Source organism: Danio rerio, chromosome 4, assembly GCF_052040795.2.
Source record: "Danio rerio strain M-AB ecotype USA chromosome 4, GRCz13ab, whole genome shotgun sequence".
In the NCBI taxonomy this organism is placed as follows: Eukaryota; Metazoa; Chordata; class Actinopteri; order Cypriniformes; family Danionidae; genus Danio; species Danio rerio.
Genome location: NC_141024.2, coordinates 23540794 through 23563222, shown reverse-complemented (window position 1 = coordinate 23563222; position 22429 = coordinate 23540794). Strand labels below are relative to the sequence as shown.

General features: G+C 34.2%; 1 protein-coding gene across 50 annotated transcripts in view; it reads left to right on the top strand.

The window, feature by feature from the left end:
• magi2a (membrane associated guanylate kinase, WW and PDZ domain containing 2a) overlaps positions 1-22429 on the top strand; it is a 332684-nt gene that overhangs the window by 85295 nt on the left and 224960 nt on the right. For 34 of the 50 annotated variants that reach the window (XM_087247201.1, XM_087247177.1, XM_087247200.1 and 31 more), the window contains exons 1-2: positions 12125-12339; positions 16460-16576. Coding sequence is in view for 16 of the 50 variants with exons in the window: in NM_001327853.2 (NP_001314782.1) it covers positions 16460-16576 (117 nt within the window). In the remaining 34 variants the exon portion in view is untranslated. Of the gene's footprint in view, positions 1-12124; positions 12340-16459; positions 16577-22429 lie in introns of those variants that run through there. The other 16 variants (NM_001327853.2, XM_087247179.1, XM_087247160.1 and 13 more) reach the window with 1 other exon arrangement.

Here is a 22429-nt window from a genome sequence, read left to right as displayed (position 1 = left end):
AAGAAATGCCAACTGACCCTTGAACCAGCGACCTTCTTGCTGTGTGACGATCATGCTACCCACTGCGCCACCATGTCACCTAGAAACATTTCACTTTCTTAAATACTCTGGACAAGGACTCCAAGTTTTATAGAAGTTTCCAAAAGTTCCTTTTATTGTGAGTCTGATTATCTTTAGTTTAATTGTCTGCAGTGTCTTGCCTTAATCTGTTCAGCACTGCATTTATTCAGACTTAAAAAAATGAATATCAAAATGTGTATGTATTTACCAATATGTTATTGCTTTCAAAATATAGAAATATTTATTAAAGTTTGTTAAAATTACCTTATATGTTCATCCCTAGCTGATAGTCATTAATGCATAATTTTTGTTGTGTTTCTACTGTTTAGATATCTACCTCACTGACTTTTTTAAAAATCTCACAGTGGTGCTAAGCAACAGAACTTTAGTGCTTTATATTTAAGACTAATTAAGAAGCTTTCCATTGATTCTTTCCTTGCCTCTCTTCCCCTCTCTCCAATCCTCTCTCTGCATGCGAAAAAAAAAAAACCCTGATCAATAGGCGCTCCTCGTAGAGAGTAGCAGCAGAAATCTATTTAGCTTGTGCGAAAGATGAAACAGACTAAAAAATCTTTGCGAAACGTCTCTGTGCAAAAGTGTTTGTCATTCGAATAAATTTGCGAATGCATTTTGCCATTAGTTCATTTAGATCATAACACACATTTTAATATTTTACCCCTGCGATATTATGTATTAAACCTGTTGGCTTGAAACGGGGTTTTGGAAATTGGTGCTGAGCTAAGCTAGTTTTTATTCATTTATTGCCGTAGCCCAGCTGGAGAGTGAAAAGATTTGTGTTTAAGTCAGTGTGCAAAAATGATGCTTTCTGGCTAAATTTTCTGCTTAGTAACATGTATGTGTGCAGATGTGAGTATGTGTCATCTTTTAAGTCATGGAATACCAAACTGACATCTGAAATATGTCTGTGGTTTTGCTACAAGTGTGTGGACTAAAAAGAAGCTTAAAAACACTACAGGAACTACAGATGATGGTCAAGTAGCGTGTATCGTGTATTCTCCATTCAAAAGTAAAACACTATGGATTTCAAAACCAAAACAAAGTAGCACTCAAAGCAGTTAACATAATGTGAATTTATAAGGAATATGATTCATTTTTGCTGATGTTTTTCATTACTAATTGTCACATCATTTGCAAAATCTTTTCAATATGGAATTTTGACAGAATTAGAACATCTTTTTATTAGGCAGGGCAAGGCAAGTTTATTTAAATAGCACATTTCATACTTAAAGTAATTTGTAATGCTAAGTGCTTTACATGAACAAGCATAAAAGAAACAAGTGTAAGAAATAAAAAAAGCAAATAATAAAAATTATTTTAAAAACTGTTAGAATTTGTTACAACATGTTTAATGGGAATGAAATAACAGTAATGAAATAACAGTGCGATCTGCATACTCTCAGTGTTTTCTTTTTTTTTTTTTTTTTTTGCTTGATTTTACCACTTTCACTTTTGGCTTTTCTTTACTTGCACTGGTTCACTAACCTGATGAAAGTGATCTCTCTTACTGATATTCAATATACTGTACTAAGTCAACAAAAAAGCTCCTGAAGGAGTCCAGCTTGTGGCGACAACATGAAATACAGCACAGCAACTGAGCTGACAGACATTCAGTGACCAATTTCACAAAGATGAATGGTAATAAATGAGTTAAAACTATATTCAGAGAAACATTTTTGGTGGAATTTATACCTAACTAATTTAAAATGGAAACTGTTCTTGACCCCAGTAAGCAACAAAATAGCTACAAACACAAATTAGGGATCATTGGAAAGAAGACACTTTGAGCTTTACTATGGTCCATCTGGAAAATCTGTTAAAGATTGCAAAAAAAAAAAAAAAAAAAAAAAAAAACAGGCTCACTAATATACTATGATACAAACCCCTATATTCATTACATATACCCCTATATACTGGAGATCACACCTGCTGTTCTTAGTAAAAATCCACCAGAGACTACTGTTGACTGACTGACTGACCGACATCCTCCTCCTTCCATAAACCCAACCAATAGTGTTTTCAAAAGCACCAATTGACTCAATCACCCACTTCCCTAAACCCAACCAACAGTGTTTTCAAAATCCAGAAAAAGAAAACCTGGTAACATCGGAAAAGCCATCCTCATAGAGGTAATTCGTCTACTGGTACCACAAAAGAAACAGAAGCTGTTGGTGGTGCCAAACCGCCCAGTAGCATTCGATTTAAAGACAAAATGAAGCCACACGTAGCTCTGGCTACATAATTTGCATATATATATATATAATTTGCATGGATATATATACACACACACACACACACAGACACAGTTTTATAGTTCATCGTGTACTAATGCATGATTAAAATCAAAATCCATCCTTCTTTACATTATTTCATGTTATTAAGTTAACATGAACTAACAACAAACAAATTTATTCCACACACTGCCTTAGTTTAAAGTGTTACCCATATTTCTAACAAGAAAACAGTTAGAACTATAATAGGCTACTTTGCATATGGTCCCCAAAAACTAAAATACAAAATTCTTGTTTAAATGGGTACTTGTTGGCTAGAATGCACTGTATTGAAGACCAGACTTTTTTTTTTTTTTTTGCCTCAAGTCAATGTCTGGCTAGGCGAGACTAATGAGAGTCTGCCGGGCGGCGTGTGTCATGTGATGAGACAGGCCTTTGATAGCTACGACTACAGCATCTCCACCCTGATCCCTACACATAAACACGCTCTTTGATCAGCTCCGGCTCACACACAGAAAGACAGAACGAGGAGAACGCAGCAGTAGATATATATGAAGATAGGATTTTTCATTTCAGTAGTGTTCTGGCTGTTTTTATTTTTGGCGATGCTCTTGGGATTTGAGCTCATCAGGTTATAAACTCATAAGGATGGAAGGCATGCACGCTAGCCAGATGCCGCGCACTTTGATACATTTTTAAAGGAGTTGTTCTTGCAGTAACAGACAGCACATTGTAATCAGCTACACTCCACTGCACCTTATTACCATCAGACATCTCAGAGACAAGAGACGAGGCGGACAAGAGATTGCTTGGCAGCGCTACAATAAACAATCGTGTTAATTTAACATCGCTGGCTTTAACTCAACCTTTCAGATTCAATTGTTTTTGAATTAAACTGTATTGAATGGTGTAAGTGTGTTAAACAGAGCTAAGAAGTGTTGAACAGAGCTTAACTGCACTTAGATGAGCTGTGCTTCACTGCTATGATGTGATCTGAACTGAGATGTTGTGCTGTGATGTACTGTACTGAACTAAGTTGAACTAAAATATCGTGCTGTGGTGAACTGAACCGTTCTGAACTGAACCATGCTGAACTAAATTGCACTAGAATGATGTGTTTTTGAGCTGTTTTGAACTGTGTGAAAATGCTAAAGTTTTGTTTAGGCTTTGTCAAACTTAAAATAAAAATAATTAAGTTTGCTTGTTCTACCAGATTTAAAAAAAAAAAGATGTAAAGGGAAATTGTACATCTAAGTGGTTGTTCTCACAGTTTACAGATTACATGGTATACTTTCAGTGTTTCTGATTGGTTATTCATGACATTCCAAGGTATGTTATTCCCAGATAACAACCGCAGAAAATAATAATACAGGCTCATCTGGGTACTTCAGATCATTTTGACTGTCACTGAATTCATTCACATCCATGTTCATATGTTTGTCTCTCTCTGCGACTGTTTTTGTCTGTTTAGTTTGTGAATGGATAACATGTAGATTAGTAGATGCTCCATTTGGCAGTTTCATTTCTGTCAGGTTTGCATTAAATTAAGGTATTAAGAAACTATTATGGCTCAGAACAATGTTTTGTGTATAACTGGATAATTTTGTGGCAAGTACCCTTGTAATAGGCATGATAAAGTACAAAGATTATCGTAGAATAAAGCCTGAAAGCTGTATCAGCAGCCTGATACAAACCTGAAAGCTATAGATTGAAGGGCTTAATTCTTTGAAAAACATCACATATGTACACTGCCTAGCTTTCTACCTGGCTACATGCCATAAAATGTGTTATTCATTTCAGTGATTGTTATCTGGAAATGATATACCTTGGACTATCAGGGTTGACCAATCAGAATCAAGTATTCCAGAGGACCGTACAGTAATAATGCTTGTTAACAGCTATGAGAGACAATGAGAGACAGCTATGAGAGACAGTGCTAGTTACATACTACAGTATTTTAGTTATCAATGACCCAACATTATAAATGACCTTTAAATAATGCTTTTGAAGCGACCATTTTTCGGATCAACCAAAAAGGGGAGGAGGCAAATTTAGTTTGCTTTCCATTTATTACAAAACAACGCTGCAAGACAGTTTTGGTTTTAACAAACAAAACTTAGAACCTGCCATTTTATTAAAAATGAAATGAAGAAACAATCAGCTGAATAAAAATAAATTGTAAAATATTCAGGACAGTGAAAGTTCACTGCTACTACTGTTGCAGATGTAGAAATCTAACATTATCCTTTGTACAAACCATTTTTTTTTGTCTCATTTTCAATAAATGATTTAGTTATTCGCTCAATTATGTTTCCTTGCTAGATGTGTCATGTTTGAAGAATTATTCGGTGGCATACTTCTGATGACTGGTTGTCACCACCTATTGGTTAAATAATTTAATTGCTGCCTACAACTTTCATTTTTTAGCGTCGTTAAATGCATATGACTGTGATTTTAATCTTTATCATGAACATCAGTGGTTTTATCTAAACCATAAACTGTTATCCCAGTACTTCTGTGTTATTTGACTGTAACTTCGTAACTAACTCAAAAGACTAAAGACTGAATCTCTATCTTCGTTTTTGTGTTTTTCAAACACAGATTTGAATACAGTAATTCGAAGGATTAATAAACATATGCAATTTCCTATCATTTATAATTTATGTAGCTTTATGTAACAAGTAGTTTCAGAAAACACCTTTAATGGAATCAATGACATCCCAAATAACCTACCACAACTTCTTTTGCCATCATTATATTTAACAAGAAAGCCTAAATGCTTTCATACATGTAATTTAAATGGCGCCAGATACGATCTCTCTGTGATCAAATTTAGGATTAACCTACCAGTAAAATAAAATAAATATATATATATATATATATATATATATATATATATATATATATATATATATATATATATATATATATATATATATATATATATATATATATATATATATATATACACACACACACAACAGTTCTGTCCGGTTCTCAAATCTGATTGGCTGATAGCCGTGCGATATTCTGCAATATCAGAACTCCTACAGCCTCTTTACCCTTTGTGTATTACTCCGCCCACATACAGCCAGCAAAAAGCAGACACTGCAGATCTAAAGTTAAAAAGATGCACACTCAACTGTTTAGCTGTCAGCTTATGATTTGAATCCGGAAGAAAGTAGTTCCTCATACAAAAGGGTTTTTGAGAATCTCCATGTTTGATTTTGTTTTTATATACTCAATTATGCCGTCAAACTATTGTATAAACGCAATATCACACTCGTAGCAGTGCGATATGGCTGTATATCGGCACTGGTGGGGGATATCGCACTGCTACTCGTGTGATATTGCTCATTTATACAACAGTTCTGTCTGGTTCTTAAATCTGATTGGCTGAGAGCCGTGCAATATTCTGCAATATCAGAACTCCTACAGCCTCTTTACCCTTTGTGTATTACTCCGCCCACATACAACCAGCAAAAAGCAGACACTACAGATCTAAATTTTAAAAGATGCAAACTCAACTGTTTAACTGTCAGCTTATGATTTGAATCCGGAAGAAAGTAGTTCCTCATACAAAAGGGTTTTTGAGACTCTCCATGTTTGATTTTGTTTTTATATCCACAATTATAAACTGTTGTATAAACGCGGTATCACACTCGTAGCAGTGCCTGCGGCCTCGTGCCATTGCACGCCTCTCACCAGTGCCGATATACAGCCATATTGCACTGCTACTCGTGTGATATTGCTCATATATATATGAGATATCTGAACTACGAGCTAAAGTAAACTAAGCTGCACTAAACTGAACTAAACAGAGCTAAGCTGAGGTAAACTTTTGTGTGTTATGTAATCTACCGTTTAACTTGTAAATCATAGCTAACCTGTTTTGCACATTTGTGAGCAGCTCCGTACATTGTGTCAAATTTAAGAGCTTTAAATAAGTCTCCCAATGTATGACAAATGTGACAGTTAGAAGTACATTCCTGCCCTTTAATCTCCAGGGTTATTACGCGGCACACAAGATCTTTATTTCTTCACAGAAACATCACTCATCTTTTATAAACTTGTCATTGTGTGATATCTAAAATGAGCTGAGAAACACAGCCTGTGTGTATGAGTGTGTGCAAGCGTGTGTGTGTGCGTGTAAATGATGGAGGCTGAGGATGATGGACATTTTCTATTAGCCGCTCTAACGCCACTCCCAGTGTGAGAGATGAGTGTGTGTGTGTGTACGTGTATGTATGTTTGTGTGTGTGTGCCTGTGTGTGTTTGATGCAACTCTGATAGACTTCTGCATTCAGACTATTGGACCTTTTGTAGAGAACATGATTGATACTTTTAAGACAAGGCACTTTATCAAAGAAGAGTATAATTCTCTTGAGTCAATGACATGACTTTTGGGGATTTTTCTGATCTTTTTTATTAATTATTTTTATGAAAATATATAAAACGTAATTGAAACAGTCTGATTTATTTTAATAAATGGTACGTAAATGAGAACTCATGCACTAATATCCTAATACCTAAACATGCATGTGCATATTGATTTGTTCCCTTTTCTAATTTAAATCCTACTTTTAGTTAACGTTTGGACAAGTACAACTGTTGAATTAAAAACTGTAATGAAAAATAGAGTGTAATGTTAATGAATTTGGAGTTTTACACTGCATGCTAAAGGTTACTAATTTGCATAAAAGGATCACTTTTGCTTTATCTTTTCCACTCTAGATAAATATCTCCATGATGAAATATCTAAAAATGTCCTGCTAATATGTTTAAAGGGCCACTCAGACTGTAATTTGTCTAGTTTCAGCTGGTCTTTTTTCTTTTAATTCTTTAGATAATAAAATTGTGAGATATAAACTAATAATTATGTATACAGTGTATTCAGCCCCCCTTAAAATGTTCACTCTTAGGATCTCTCAAATCTTTTTACAAGACCTGGAAACCTGTTTTAGATTGTATCAAAGGCTTTATTTTTTTATATATTTATATATATATATATTTATATATATATATATGCTCTTATTGTAACCATACTCATATATTATTTTTTTTTATAAAGAATTTAAATTTAATTTTTAATTTAATATTATTTTCTTTTAAAGGATATGTTTGTTTATGATTCATGCATTTAATTTATTCTGTTTTGAGTGGATAGTGGGAAAATAAGAAAAATAAGAGGATCTGTAATTTTTCCTATGTTGTATTGTATACTATGATGTATTGTCTTAATAAACACAAATAAAAATAATAATAATAATAAAAAATCTGCCGTTTGGAAAAATCTTAAAAAAAAAAAAAAATTTAATGTACACACAGCACCCCATACTGACAAAAAATACAAAATACAGAATTGTTGACAATTTTGCAGTTTTAATAAAAAGAAAAACTAAATTATCACATGGTCCTAAGTATTCAGACCCTTTGCTGTGACACTCATATATTTAACTCATGTGCTGTCCATTTCTTCTAATTATCTTGAGATAAATCTACACCTTCATTTGAGTCCAGCTGTGCTTGATTATACTGTTTGTACTTGATTAGGAAAGCCACACACCTGTCTAATTAAGACCTTAAAGCTCACAATGCAAGTCAGAGCAAATGAGAATCATGAGGTCAAAAAGTACTGCATGGCGAGCTCAGAGACAAAATTGTGGCAAAGCACAGATCTGGTCAAGGTTACAAAAAAAATCTGTTGCACTTAAGGTTCCTAAAAGCAAATGACCTCCATAATTTTTAAATAGATGACGTTTTGAATGACCAGAACCCTTCTTAAAAGCTGGCCAAACTGAGCTATTGGTGGAGAAGAGCCTTGGTGAGAGAGGTGAAGAAGAACCGAAAGATCACTGTGGCTGAGCTCTAGAGATGCAGTCGGGAGATGGGAGAGAGTTGTAGAAAGTCAACTTTCACTGAAGCCCTCTACCAGTCGTGGCTTTATGGCAGAGTGGCCCGACACCTTAAAGCCTGCATGGAGTTTGCAAAAAAATACCTGAAGGACTCCAAGATGGTGAGAAATAAGATTCTTTGGTCTGATGAGACCAAGTTAGAACTTTTTAACCTTAATTCTAAGCGATATATGTGGAGAAAACCAGTCATTGCTCATCACCTGTCCAATACAGTCCCAACAGTGAAGCATGGTGATGGCAGCATCATGCTTTGGGGGTTTTGTTCAACAGCAGGGACAGGACGACTGGTTGCAATCGAGGGAAAGATAAATGTGGCCAAGTACTGAGATTACACGGACAAAAACCTTCTCCAAAGTGCTCAGGACCTCAGACTGGGCCGACGGTAACGAAAGAGTGGCTTCACATAAACTCTGTCCTTGAATGGACCAGCCAAAGTCTTGACATAAACCCAATTGAGTATCTCTGGAGAGACTTAAAAAGGGCTGTCCACCACCGTTTACCATCCAACCTGACAGAACTGGAGAAGATCTGCAAGGAGGAATGGCAGAGAATCCCTAAATCCAGGTGTGAAAAGCTTGTTGTTTTTTTCCCAAAAAAGACTCATGGCTGTATTAGGTGCTTCTACTAAAAACTGAGCAAAGAGTCTGAATACTTAGGACCATGTGATATTTCAGCAGTTCTGTCTATTATTATTATTATTTTTTTTTGTTTTGTTACAGTATGGGATGTTGTGTACTTAAATGATTTTAGCAAACACTTAAAAAAGTGGAAAATTCAAGGGTGTCTGAATTTAAGGGGTTTCAATTGTTGTTATTATTATTATTATTATCGTTGTTTTTTTTGTTGTTGTTGTTGTTATTATTATTCTCATTATTATTATACATTTTTGTAAATTGTAGCTTATATATCACAACTAGATATTTTTCTCTTTCAAAATTGTGAGGTGTTAACTCGAGATTATACCTTACAATTGCAAGATTTAAACATTCTGGGGGAGAGGTATACTTAAAAAAAATATTTTTTAATGTTAATCAAACAATGCAACAATTTAAGTTGGCAAATTTAAGTAAATTAAATATATTAGCTAAATAATTGTGACAGGGAAATTTAAATGTCAACTGGCCACCCCCCCACCCACAACCTTCTTAAAAAACATGAAAATTCTGTCAACATTTAATTATCCTTAACTTGTTCGAAACCTGTTTGATTCAGTTTCTTCTGTTGAACAGAAAAGAAGATACACTAGAGGTTTGGGGGAAAAACAGCCATTGATTTTCATAGTATTTTTTACTATTCTTACTATGGATGTCAATGGTTGTTTTTTCCAACATTCTTCGGAATATATTATTTTGTGTTTGGCAGACGTTTAGAAGCACTTGAGTATAAGTAAAATATGAAAATGTCATTTTTTGTGTGTAATCTATTTAGAAAATATTTTGTTTGTATAATATTTTGTCAACAATACTAAATACCAACCATGCTAGATGCCATAAAGTTGTTGCAGTTACTAACAGTTTAATTAATTCAAAACACATATACAATAATTAATACATTTTGAGAATTACTTTTCAATTTAAATGTGCTTCTTAATCATATTACATAAATGGCCTATATAAAAATAACTTGAATAATAGATTCTTCTCTTTATCATTTTGCACTCTCACACAACTTTAATTGTTTTATTTTTTGTGCAACGCAAGCCTATAAGACGGTACATTCTTCAACACTTGTTGTTCATTTCAGCTTGGTCCCTCTCTCCTAATTAGAGGCTTATTATCTGAACAGCTGTCTTCTCGATGCCCACTCCAAATATGAGAACACGCACACAAGCACACACAAACACACAGAGTCATTACAGAGACATTACACTATAATAAAGTGCTACATCTGCCTGCTGGGCTGTAAGGTGCAGTACTGCTGCATGGAGCAAATAATGATTTTATGATTTAATGCAGCGTGAGTGTGAAACATGTTAAATCAACAGATGTTATTCACTTGTTTGTTTTGCGATTGTGTATGCGTGATGGTGGTCACAAATGTCTCCTGAATGCCAACAACCAAATGTATATAATTAGTTTTTCATTAGCATAGGCAGGTTTTTTTGTGTGGTATTTAGCAATTGTCCTTATTACATTGTAAGTGTATGGTGTTTAACAGTATATGGTACTAGTGATGTTGGTCCTTTTTTCAAATTAACCATGCATAATCAGTATTATTTGAATATAGAAGTATAGTATCAGAATCGAAAACAGTATCAAAACCAATCTGTTAATTTGTTATTCGATGCGATAAAAAAGATACATGTTAAATGAAATAAATATAGTTTTTATTCTTTTATAAACTATAAGATTCTGGAACAGTGGTCAGACAATTTAAAATGGCAATTGATCCTCCAGCATTACTCTCCTGCATAATATGTTCATTCACTGTTTGATTATAATCAATTGTTATTGGTACTCAATCATTAAAAACAATTCTTAGATTTATGAACGTATTCTAAGCTTTGTAGCTTCGTAGCTGCTTCATAGCTTTGTGCGACCTGATTTTTGATAACAATTCTGAAAATCAGCATTTATTTGAAATAAATTGTTAGTTTTTTTTTTTTTACTATTTAACAATTTAACGTGTTCTTGATTAATAAAAGCATATAATGGCACTTTTGAATGAACTGTTTTCACAAAAATATGAAGTAGTTCAATTCATTTAACACTAATAATAGCAATAAATGTTTATTGAGCAGTAGATCATCATGTTAGAAAATCGTTTTAATGATCAGGTGATCAGGTAATTAAATAATTATAAAAAATCTAATTAAATAATAATTTTATTTTATTACTTCAAGTTCAATATTCTTTAAACTTAAGTTCATCTAATATTTCACAGTTTCACAGATAAAACACCTTAAAACTAAACTAATAGACATATTATACTGCATTACTGTTTGTTTTTTTTAATTGCAGCCTTGGCGAGTATAAAATATATTTTCTGAAATGTCTTATTTTGTGTTATAAATTTAGAAACTCATCTCATACATTTGCTTTACATTATTTATTATTATTTTTTTGTGAAATTATTTTAAAATAACAATATTCAGTTGAAGTCAGAACTATTTAATGCCCTGAATTATTAGCCCTCCTGTTTATTTTTCCCCAATTTTTGTTTAATGGAGCGAAGATTTTTTCAACACATTTCTAAACATGATATAGTTTCAATAAGTCATTTCTAATAACTGATTTATTTTATTTTTGCCATGATGACAGTAAATAATATTTTACTAGATATTTTTCAAGACACTTCTATACAGCTTAAAGTGACATTTAAAGGCTTAAGGTGAATTAGGTTAACTTGGCAGGTTTGGGTTATGAGGCAGATTATTGTAAAACAGTGGTCTGTTCTGGAGACAATCGAAAAAAAAATATAGCTTAAAGTAGCTCATAATTTTGACATTAATTTTTTTTTTTATTTAATTAAACACTGCTTTTATTCTAGCCCAAATAAAACAAATAAGATTTTCTCCTGAAGAAAAAAAATATATCAGACATGCTTTGAAAATGTCCTTGCTCTGTTAAATTTGGGAAATATTTTAAAAAGAAAAAAAATCAAAGGGGGTTTAATCATTCTGATTTCAACTGTATGTTAATTAAAATAGTAAAATAGTATGTCAATTAAATATTAAAATATATCTAAATTAAAAGTTAAATCTTCAAAAATTTTGCCTGCACATCTCCTATCCTCCCATAGAGGGTGATGCATCTCTTCCCCTCCTCCATCTCCTACACACGGAGAGAGAGAGCGTTTTGTGATAGGCTCCCACTGTCAGGGCACGTTTCTTCTGCAGCGTCCCAATGCTCAACCTCTCTTTCTCTCTCTCTCTCTCTCTCTCGGTCACTGCAGAGCGACACTCTCTGTTACGGCAGCGTGCTGAGAGACAGCCTGTAGCACTGAGACCATCTAATGCTCATAGAAAACCTGCAGACCTGTGGAGACCTGGACTGAACACACACACACACACACATATACACACACACTCATGCATGCAATCTCAGACATGCTCAAATCATCGCCTGCAACATCTGGCTGAGCCGTGCAGGAGAAGTGCCGCTCCGTTGTGCTCTGTGAGTCGACTTACCAATTGAATGTGTGTATTTGTAAGGGATTTGAGCAAGGATTTAGATTTTACAGACTTGATTTGTTTCTCTGTGTGATTTATTTGCCATTCATTTGGTGTCCTTGTGTCATCCAGACTGAACTGTGTTGGATTTTTAAGCACGGGATTATTTGATTGGTTTCCTTTAACTGTGTGTGCGCGCGTGTGAGTGTGTGTGCATGTGTAGGATGATTGTCATGTCTGGTTAACCGGTATGTCTGAAGTAGGTTATTGTAGACGCATCGTGTTTGCTCTATGTGGAGTTCTTATATCCAAAGGTGTGCATACGTGAATTGATGGATGGTGTTTGTGTTCAGTGCATTTTTGAAGGATGAATAAAACAGTTTCTGAAACCCATATGAGCATAATTACTTAGAATGACGTCTTTCGTGACAATATTCTTTTGCTTTTGGGTTAAATGTGCTGGTGATATTTGTGCATGTGTGTGTGTGTGTTTAAATTAGGGTTTATGGAAGATGAAAATGAACATTAGATCTTCTTACAATTTTTTTTATTTATTTTTTATTTTTTTGGAAAGGAGACATTTCTAATGGAGAAATTTAGAAAAATGTCTATGCTGCTCTTTTCTACACAATGAGAATATGGGGACCAGAGCCCTAAATTTTGAGCTCCAAAAATATTTAAAAAAAAAACAAAAAACATGTCCTTATGAGTTTTATGTCTCATTAAATACATTTTATAGTTTTGTATAAGGAACAGTCTAGACTTATAATCTGAAAATATTGGGACCGTGAAAGTGGATTGATTATATTGCTGAAAAAAAAATGTCTTAAATTCACTATACAGAAACTCCATTTGGCTTATGAACTACATTATATTATGTGTCTTCTAAATATGTGTGATCACGCTGTTAAAAATAGACCAAAATTGACTATGAATTGTGTGCTCAACCATAGAGTCTTTTTCAATTAAGATGATGGATCACACTGAGGAAACGCAATGATGTTGTTGACACCAAATGTCAATGTTTTCACTAGTCTATAACTAATGTTAAGGACAAACCAAATAAATATTTTATTTATTTTATATATATTATCTTAAAGGATATAAGCTTTAATTGAATTTAGCTTACTTCTCTTTGGAATAACAGTTATTGCAATAATGCTTTGATGCAATTTTTTATTCAAATACTGTACATTTTGCCTTGACTTGAAATGAAATACTTGCTTTCAAATGGATGGATGAACTAGCTATTTAAAGATTTAAACATTATATTATAGTAAAGTTTCCCAGGGATGGGTTGCGGCTGGAAGGGCATCCGCTGCGTAAAAAACATGCTGGATAGGTTGGCAGTTATTCCTCTGTGGTGACCCCGGATTGATAAAGGGACTAAGCCGAAAAAAAATGAATGAATGAATTATAGTAAAGTTGATTTATTGCTTTTCAAAAACAGTTTGGTGGAACAAACAAGAAATAAAGAGGAATGCTTTATGTTCATCTTACTAGTCTTGGAAATGAATGACACCTATTTAAACAATTTATATACCCAAACTTTTGAAAATTTTGACTGAACTTGTCCTTTAAGGAGCAAAGATCCAAGAGAAATTTGTACTTTTTATTGATTTAGTGCTGTAGTTCCAATGTAGCCTTCACACAATCGCATAACCTTTGCCATACCTCACAGACTCTGATGCGCACCAAAAAAAAAAAAAAAACTACAAAAGTGGTGAAAAGTTCGGGGTAAATTTTTTTTTGTTTTCATGTTCTTTTTTAAGAAAATTATTCTGTTCAACAAGCATCAAGCTCTTCATTACATATATTAAATTTAAAAAAAAAGTAAAATTGTTAAATATTTATTACAATTTTAAATAACTGCTTTCTTATTATATAGTTTAAAATAAAATTAATATTGCTTTTTTTTACTATACCACTGTTGTTTTTATTATTATTATTATTATTATTATTATTATTATTATTATTATTATTATTATTAAGAAGAAGAAGACTGGAGACTGGAGTAATGAAGACTGGAGTAACGAAGGTGAAAATTCATGTTTAAAATCACTTAAATAAATCATTAAATTAAATTATAAACTTATATATTTTTTTACTTTTGAACAGTTATTTAATAGTGCAATAGCATTTCACAATTATATAATTTGTTCTGTATTTTTGATTAAATAAATGCAGCCTTGGTGAGCAGGATAAGTTCATTTTAAAACATTTAAAAATCCTACTGACCCCAAAGTTTTGACTAGTAGTGTACATGTTTTGATGATGTAAAGTGCAAGATCTGTGATTGGTCAGCTTGCCAGAAGGGATGAGTTTGGTCAAGGCCAAGAGCCAAGGGGGCGGAGCCAGTGGCGGTTAACTAATTTCAGTTACCGTGGAGAAACTCCATATTTGTTTGTCCTTTTGTTTTGTGTCCATTTGGTGGACATTTACCAGTTCTCCTTTCTACCTTGAATGAGTGTGAGTTTGAAATACTTTTGCATCACATGCTTTTCTGGTGTAATCTCAAAACACCAGTAAACAAATTTGACTCAGTGTGGCGTAGAAATCCTATTGCCCAGCGTTTGGGAGGACAGACAGAAAGCAAGAGTATAAATACTCCCAACGTTTTTGGTTACTTACTGGGGATATGCCATGGAGTACGCTAAACACTTGATGCTAAAGTATAAATTTGGAGGAATTAGGATAAAATTTGGAGGAATTTGAGATACTAGTGATTTGTCACTAATATTAGGATTTAAATACAGACACACCTAAAAAAAATGGATGATGTGGCTCATTAAAAAAATATTTGTTGAAAGGATTAAAAAAAATAATATAGTTTTATTATGTGTCACTATAGTCTTGCAATTTGACACACTAGTATTAGAGACAACAAAAGTACTGACTACTAGCATCAGTTGGTACAAAAAATGTACCTACATTTGAGTGCTGTGTTCACATGCTCAACAGTTATGACTGTGATTGGATACAATGATCATTGCTTAGCTGTTCTTCATTGAGGTAGACACAAACACTGTAGCATTTCAAAGCGATGTCTATGAGATGATCCATCAGTGTATTGCTCATTATTTGTAAGATTAGAAACTTAAAGAAACACTATGTTGTCACTGTTTTTCAAAATTAATGTAACGCCAGTTTTGAAGAAGCACACATCCAAATTGTCTATTTTAAATCATCTGACCCTATCTTAGATTTGCTGTGAAATTGATTTACTAATTAATTACTATAAATTTTAGTTTTATAAGTCTTGTACCTGATTGAAACATCAATTTTAGTACTCTGAACAGTTTATTTTTGGGTCATTGATGTTTTATGGATTTGAGCTTAACCATGAAGTTTGTTGAATGATTTAAAAGAAGCAGAAAAAATAATGCTGTGTGTGTGTATGTAGTTGTGTATGTGTGTGGAGGAGGAATACCTACCTGCATTTTACTTATGCCTATATATTCCGCCAGGTTATTTCCATATTCCCAAGCCTCTCTCTCTTTCTCTTTTTTTTTCTTCGCTTCAGCCCCACTCTCATTCTCCCTCTCCATCCATCTGTCTGCTGATAAGGCACATTTTCCAAAGAGAAAACCCCCTCCTCATTTCATCACCGGCTGTAATAATGATGACGACGTGCGTGAGTGTGTATTCATCACTAAAAAGCCCCACGGGGAATTCCTGCACACACATGTGCTCAGATTTCAACCCATTTCTATATCCACCATGTGCATCCATGACCCGGTGTGCTTTTATCAATGAAAAAACAAGCTCAAGAGGAAAGAAAGACACTTTTAGGAGCCTGAAAAAGCTTTCTGATAAGAGAACAAAGTGCAAACTATCACAAGCGTATTCTCAGAGCTCTTCAGGTGATCGCTTTGAAGTCAGATTTCTGTATCAAGTGACTAAATCATGGTTCGCTGCAGTATTGTCAGGCCCTTTCCTTAGAAAATAGGAAAGCTAAACACACATTTTCTTGATGGAGTCCTTTATTACGAGAGGAAAACTCCACACAAAAGCATATCTTCACCGGGTTTATTGTGAATGTGAGGTAAACGCTGTGGACTATGTTATCAGATGAGATTATATCAAGGTGGAGGGTCATCTAAACCTGTGTGTGTGTATTACAGGAGGTGTTGTGGATAAAGATCTCAGACAGTACCTCAACCTGCGTTTCCAGAAGGGCTCTTTGGACCACGAGCTGCAGCAAATCATTCGGGACAACCTCTATCTGCGAACAGTACCTTGTGAGTAACTCTTCACCCTTGTTTTCTTAGCCTTCGACACCGGTGCCCTCGCTGGCTTGGTGTTCTTGGCATGGTCAGTGGCATTTTATTGATTGTTTTCCTGCCTGACATTGTCTAAGGACTCGAACGGGGAAGGAAGATTTTTATGTTGATGAAAGTCTCTTGAATTTTGCAGTGATGCTTGGGTTGTTGGTAAAGAGTTGGATGGACCTGGTTTTAGTCATTGGCTGCTTGCTAGGTTGTTTTGGTGCTTTCTAGGAAAGCGAGCGAAAAGTGTATGAAGAGAAAAAACTGTTCGGTGTCTGCTGTCACTTTCTAATGAAGGAGATGTCTGTTTGTATATATGGTAAATCTGTGTGAGTGAATGACTTGTGAAATCTGCATCAGGAAGTTATGACATTTAATTGAATACTGAAATGAGTGGATTTTGCTCAAGAAAATTTACATTCTGTGAGAGGTGTCTATGAAAAAAACACAAAGGCATTAATTATTTAGTTTGATTTGAAATGGTATAATTATGTTAATAAATAAAAAGGGTTTTATGCCTTGGAGTTATTTGGAATGTTTTTGTCAATGTGTAAGAATTTTTTATAATCTTATCAGATCACAAATTTTCTTTGCATTATGATAACATTATCAATTTATACTATATCTACTATTTTTTCAAATCAATTAATTAACATGAATGCATAATGTTTTAGTTAATATTATTTAAATGTATTATTTTATACAATTATATTATTTAAGCCATTTTTCAAATATTTTAAATAATGATTAAAGTTCGGTCCAAGTCAAAATATGTCATTTGATCAAATAGTTTTTTTTCCTCAATTCTTTCCCTGGACTTTACTGATTTAATTAACTTAATTCAAGCCTAATTCAAGCTATGAATAATTTACAATTAATAGCGATCTTGAAACTTAATCAGTTTAACAAAAAATAATATTTTTTTAGGAATTGTGAGTAATAAATAAATTATTAACCCCCCCATACCCCCCAAATCCCTATATATTTGTGTTAAACTAATTGTGTAAAACATGCTCATTAAGTGTGTAATTGATGGGAGGTGTACATTTTTTTATTTTGATAGGCACTCTTTATACTATATGATAATTTGTTGTTTTAGTTTATTTATCTTTGTATTTGACAAGACCACACATTAGGGCTGCGAAATTGAATCACTCACAATTTGAAATGTTTGGATTTGCTATTCGCACACCAAAATGGGATATTCATTCATTTATTTTATTTTCGGCTTAGTCCCTTTATTAATCTGGAGTTGCCACAGTGGAATGAACCGCCAACTTATTCAGCATTCATTTTTCTCAGCAAATGCCCTTCCAGCTACAACCCATCACTGGGAAACACCCATACATTCTCATTCAGACACATACACTATGGACAATTTAGCTTATCTGATTTACCTGATTTACCTCCTGAAACAGGAGCACCCGGAGGAAACCCACGCAAACGCAGAGAGAACATGCAAACCCCACTCATAAATGCCAACTTACCCAGCCGAGGCTCGAACTAGCAACCTTCTTGCTGTGAGGCACGATCGCTACCCATTTCGCCATGCATGTTGGAGTACGTTAATATCTTTATTTTAACACTCACTGTATTTTAGCAGTAAGAATCTTCAATACAGATTATTGAGCTGAATCTTGACTTCAAAATCAAGTCGCAAATCAAATCACAATATCTGTCAAAAAATTGCAATTCAATATTTATCCCAAATCGCACCGCCTTGCCACACAAAGTAGTATAATATAAATGCTCTGGTTTCCCCACAAGTTCAAAGACATGCTGTAAAGGTGAACGGGTTGAGCTAAATTGTCCGTAGTGTATGTGTGTAAATGAGAGTGTATGAGTGTTTCCCAGTAATGGGTTGCAGCTGGAAGGGCATCCGCTGCGTAAATTATGTGCTAGCTAAGTTGGCGGTTCATTCTGCTGTGGTGACCCCAGATTAATAAAGAAACCAAGCCGAAAAGAAAATGAGTGAATAAAAACTTTTTGAAAGAATGAAAGTTTACAAATGAATAAGTAAATAAAAGTAAGAACTGATTGTGTTTGAATAGATAAAAAAAATATTCCTACAAGTCCATATTCTCTCTTTTCAGTAGTTTCATATATATTAGTGCTGATATCAACAAAAATCCCTAAAACAGGATTCCAGGTCTTGTAAAAAGATTTGAGACACCCTGCAAGTAAACATCTTAACTCCTCAAGTTTTATGCAGCTAAAGATTTCTCGGATTCACATGTTATGTGATGGAGGAATGACAAGTCTCCATTTGAGAAGACTGACTCGTCTAGCTAAAAGAGATGCAATATGCAAGTCAGCTCTCTCTGCAGTATGACAAAATTCCTTGACATGCTGTTATACAACAAATTCAAGTTTTATTGCTGGATTCCTTGATTCTACATCTTGGAAACCATAAGCCATGTACATAGAGTCGTAATGGCTCAATCCCTTCGCCCATTGTGAGTCAATGGTATTTTTCACCTGGAATCTTAAGCATGATGTCTAGTGCACAACAAGCATTTGCAAAATTGCAGGCTTGACTGATCCTCAGTACACAGCAAAGCACATGGAGCTTTATGAAACAAAAAGTCTAGTTTATTGGTTGACAATTCCTTGGTAGCATCTTTTTAAAACACTTGTACTGACTTTATAGTCATAATGAAGACAACTATGTATCTGTTTGTGAATTTTAGTCTATAATCAGATAGATGTTCGGGTATTATACACAGTAGTATGCTCTGTCTTTGGACTGCAGCATACTTGAAAGGATTTCCATGAGGCTTTTGCTCAAGTGAAGCCCTTGTGTTATGTGTGAGAGCGAGTGAGCAATTGAAAGAGAGAAAGAGAGAGAGAGAGAGAGAGAGTGATTACTGTCCAGCTGAGAGACTGAGCTGTGATTCCATTAGACCAAAGAGTGACACGTGAGATCCGCACCCGAGAGAACGAGAGAGCGCCATGGAGAATACAGATGAGAGAGAGACAGAGGGACGGACTGACAGAGATTACGATTTAAAAATGAGAATGAGGTGCAAGGACCCTAGATAAACCGCCTCAGATGTCGGATTCATTGAGCGTTTGCAGAAAGAAAGAGAAACAAGGACACCGATAGCTTGAAATAAGAAGGGAGAGATTGAGGTAGAGAGGAAGTCAGATTGGGGAGTCTGAAAAACCCATGCATACAAATTTGTTTTCATTCATATGTAATACAGCAGCCCTGTTGCAAAACCTAGCTGCCTACTTAGAAAGCATTTTAAGGGGCATCACAGGTGTACAACAAGATTGTTCCAAAACGTAGCCAGGATCAATTTGGTAGCTTTTTTAGATGCTTGGTTTTGCCCATCTCAGATTGCATTGAGGAAATTTCATTGGGTCTCATTTAAGGCTGCACAATGTGTCGTTTCCGCATTGATATCGTAATGTGCTCATCCACAAGAGTCACATCGCAAAATATGCAGTTTTGGGATTATACTTGATTATACTTTTATTCTCATGTGTTTTAGCTTAAGCAAAATGCTAATATTGCACATTATTGGACTTAACTCTGAGATAAGACTCTACTGTTTAGCATCATGGTAATAGAATGAGTTGTTTGTTAAACTCTGTTTTGTTTACCACAGGCCTAATATATATATATATATATATATATATATATATATATATATATATATATATATTATTTTTTTTTATTTATTTATTTTTTTTTTCTAAATTTGGACAAATTAGTTTGTCTGTTGCTACCCTCATGCTCCTAACTTGGCACCAATGCTAACAGCACTATTGTATACATATTTCACGCTCCTAACTTAGCACCAATGCTAACATCACTATTGTTTAAAAAACAGTTATTTAAATGTGAGATTATCACATGGTTAGCTTAGGAACATGCTTAATGATTGTCAAGTGTATTATGAACAGTTTATATCACCTCATTTATTCCATTGTACATGACATATTGAGCTGTTACAAAATGGACATATATGATTTAAGTATTTTAAATGATTTCTTTAATAACTGTTTTAGCATGATTTGTATAATGTCACTAATTTGGACGACCTCATAATACATAATTATTATTTTCACCTGCTCTCATTCCATTGATACCATAGATTTAGTGGTGGGATTAAATTTGAAACTGTATACTTTATTTTTACATAAATCATACATTTTCATTAAGAGTGCATTGTACAAATTCATACAATTTCCACATTCAGAAAATACCTAGATCTTGTTGTGAGACTGACTTGTCAGTTTTGGTTTGCATGTAGTGCTTGAAGCCCACTCGGTTTGCTTTTCACAGAATTTTATTATTGCAGAATTGAGTTTGTGTGTAAAAAAAAAAAAAAAAAAAAAAAAACAGGGAAAGACAGTGACTCCAGAGGAAGTTGAGGACGTGTCCCCATTGCCGTCACATTATCAGTGGCGTGATTGGCTGCTTGCTGAGTAATGACAGTAATGCTCATAATCACAGAACTGTCTCATGAATTATGCAGCATATCTATTACAGCTTAGGATGCCATGACAGGTTAAACTTGCCACACACACGCAGAGGGGAAAAACAGGATGACATTAGAAGTTATTAGTGCTGACATTGAACCTCTACAGAAATGAGATGTGAGACGCTGTTATAAATGGCAGACGCAGTGTCCTCTAATATCCAAAAGGGGACCATGAGGTGTTGTTCTTTATTCAGAAATGGCCATTGCACACACTGTCTGTTCTTATTTGCTTTATTCACTCCTGTAATAAAAGTCCTCAAAAACGTTTTAAAACTAGAGACGTAACTGAAATTGAAGAACAGACTGGTTTCAGTTTGTGTGGATCTAATGCAAATTTTGCAGATTTTTGTTTTCTTTGGCTGTTATGAGTTCTGAACTTCTGTAAACAAATTGCATTTTTAAATTAAAAAGTCTGTAAACTAATTTGTATTAAAGTCCAAAGATGCTGAAGATTTAGCACAGATGTACCAACAAACAACATGCTTACAGGACCACAGTAATAGCCAGATATTTTTACTATGTGAGATATTCTAGGTTAACAAACCAAACAATTAATGGGATTATGAAATCTGTCTGATTGGTGGATCACACATTAACTCAAGTAGTAATACGACCTACCTCCATTTTAGAGTGTCTCATGCATTTTAGTTTGTTCCATGCTAAAACAAAATAGTGGAACATTTAGAAAAGTGCTGTCGGTCAGAATTGATACTATTTCTTTGGGTAATGCACAAAATATCAATTCCTTTGAACAATGATACAATTAGTGTCGTGTGTGGTCAGGTCAGGCAGGCAACAGTCAACACAGGGGCAAACAGATGTGCACAGGAAAAACAAATAAAACAAGGCAAGGGTTTAACACGACAAGACAAGGCAAGGAAAATGAGTCGTAATGGTCACAGTAACAGTATAACAAGACTCAGCAACTAGTGTGTGTGTGTCTGTGCTGCTTTTAAAGACCATGTGAATCAGTTCTGAACAGCTTCAACTTTCTGTGTTAGCAAACAGCAGGAAAAAACGGAACAGGTGTGTGAGCGGTGCATGATGGGATCTGTAGTCCATATAATGGTGGATGAATATTTCTATGGCCATCTATGTGTTTACTAGCGATCTACAAGGATTAGATAAAAACAAAATATAGAACATGAGATTTGTTTTGGCAGTTTTTTTAACATTTTAAACTGTCTTCTGAAAAGTTAGTAGATGGTATTTTGCTTTTTAAAATAGCTCCAAATACATTACATGTTTTAAATAACATTTAAAACTGGTTTGTTTACAACACTTTCCAAGAAAATGTTAGTTACTACTGTAATACAAATGCCACCTACTAGCA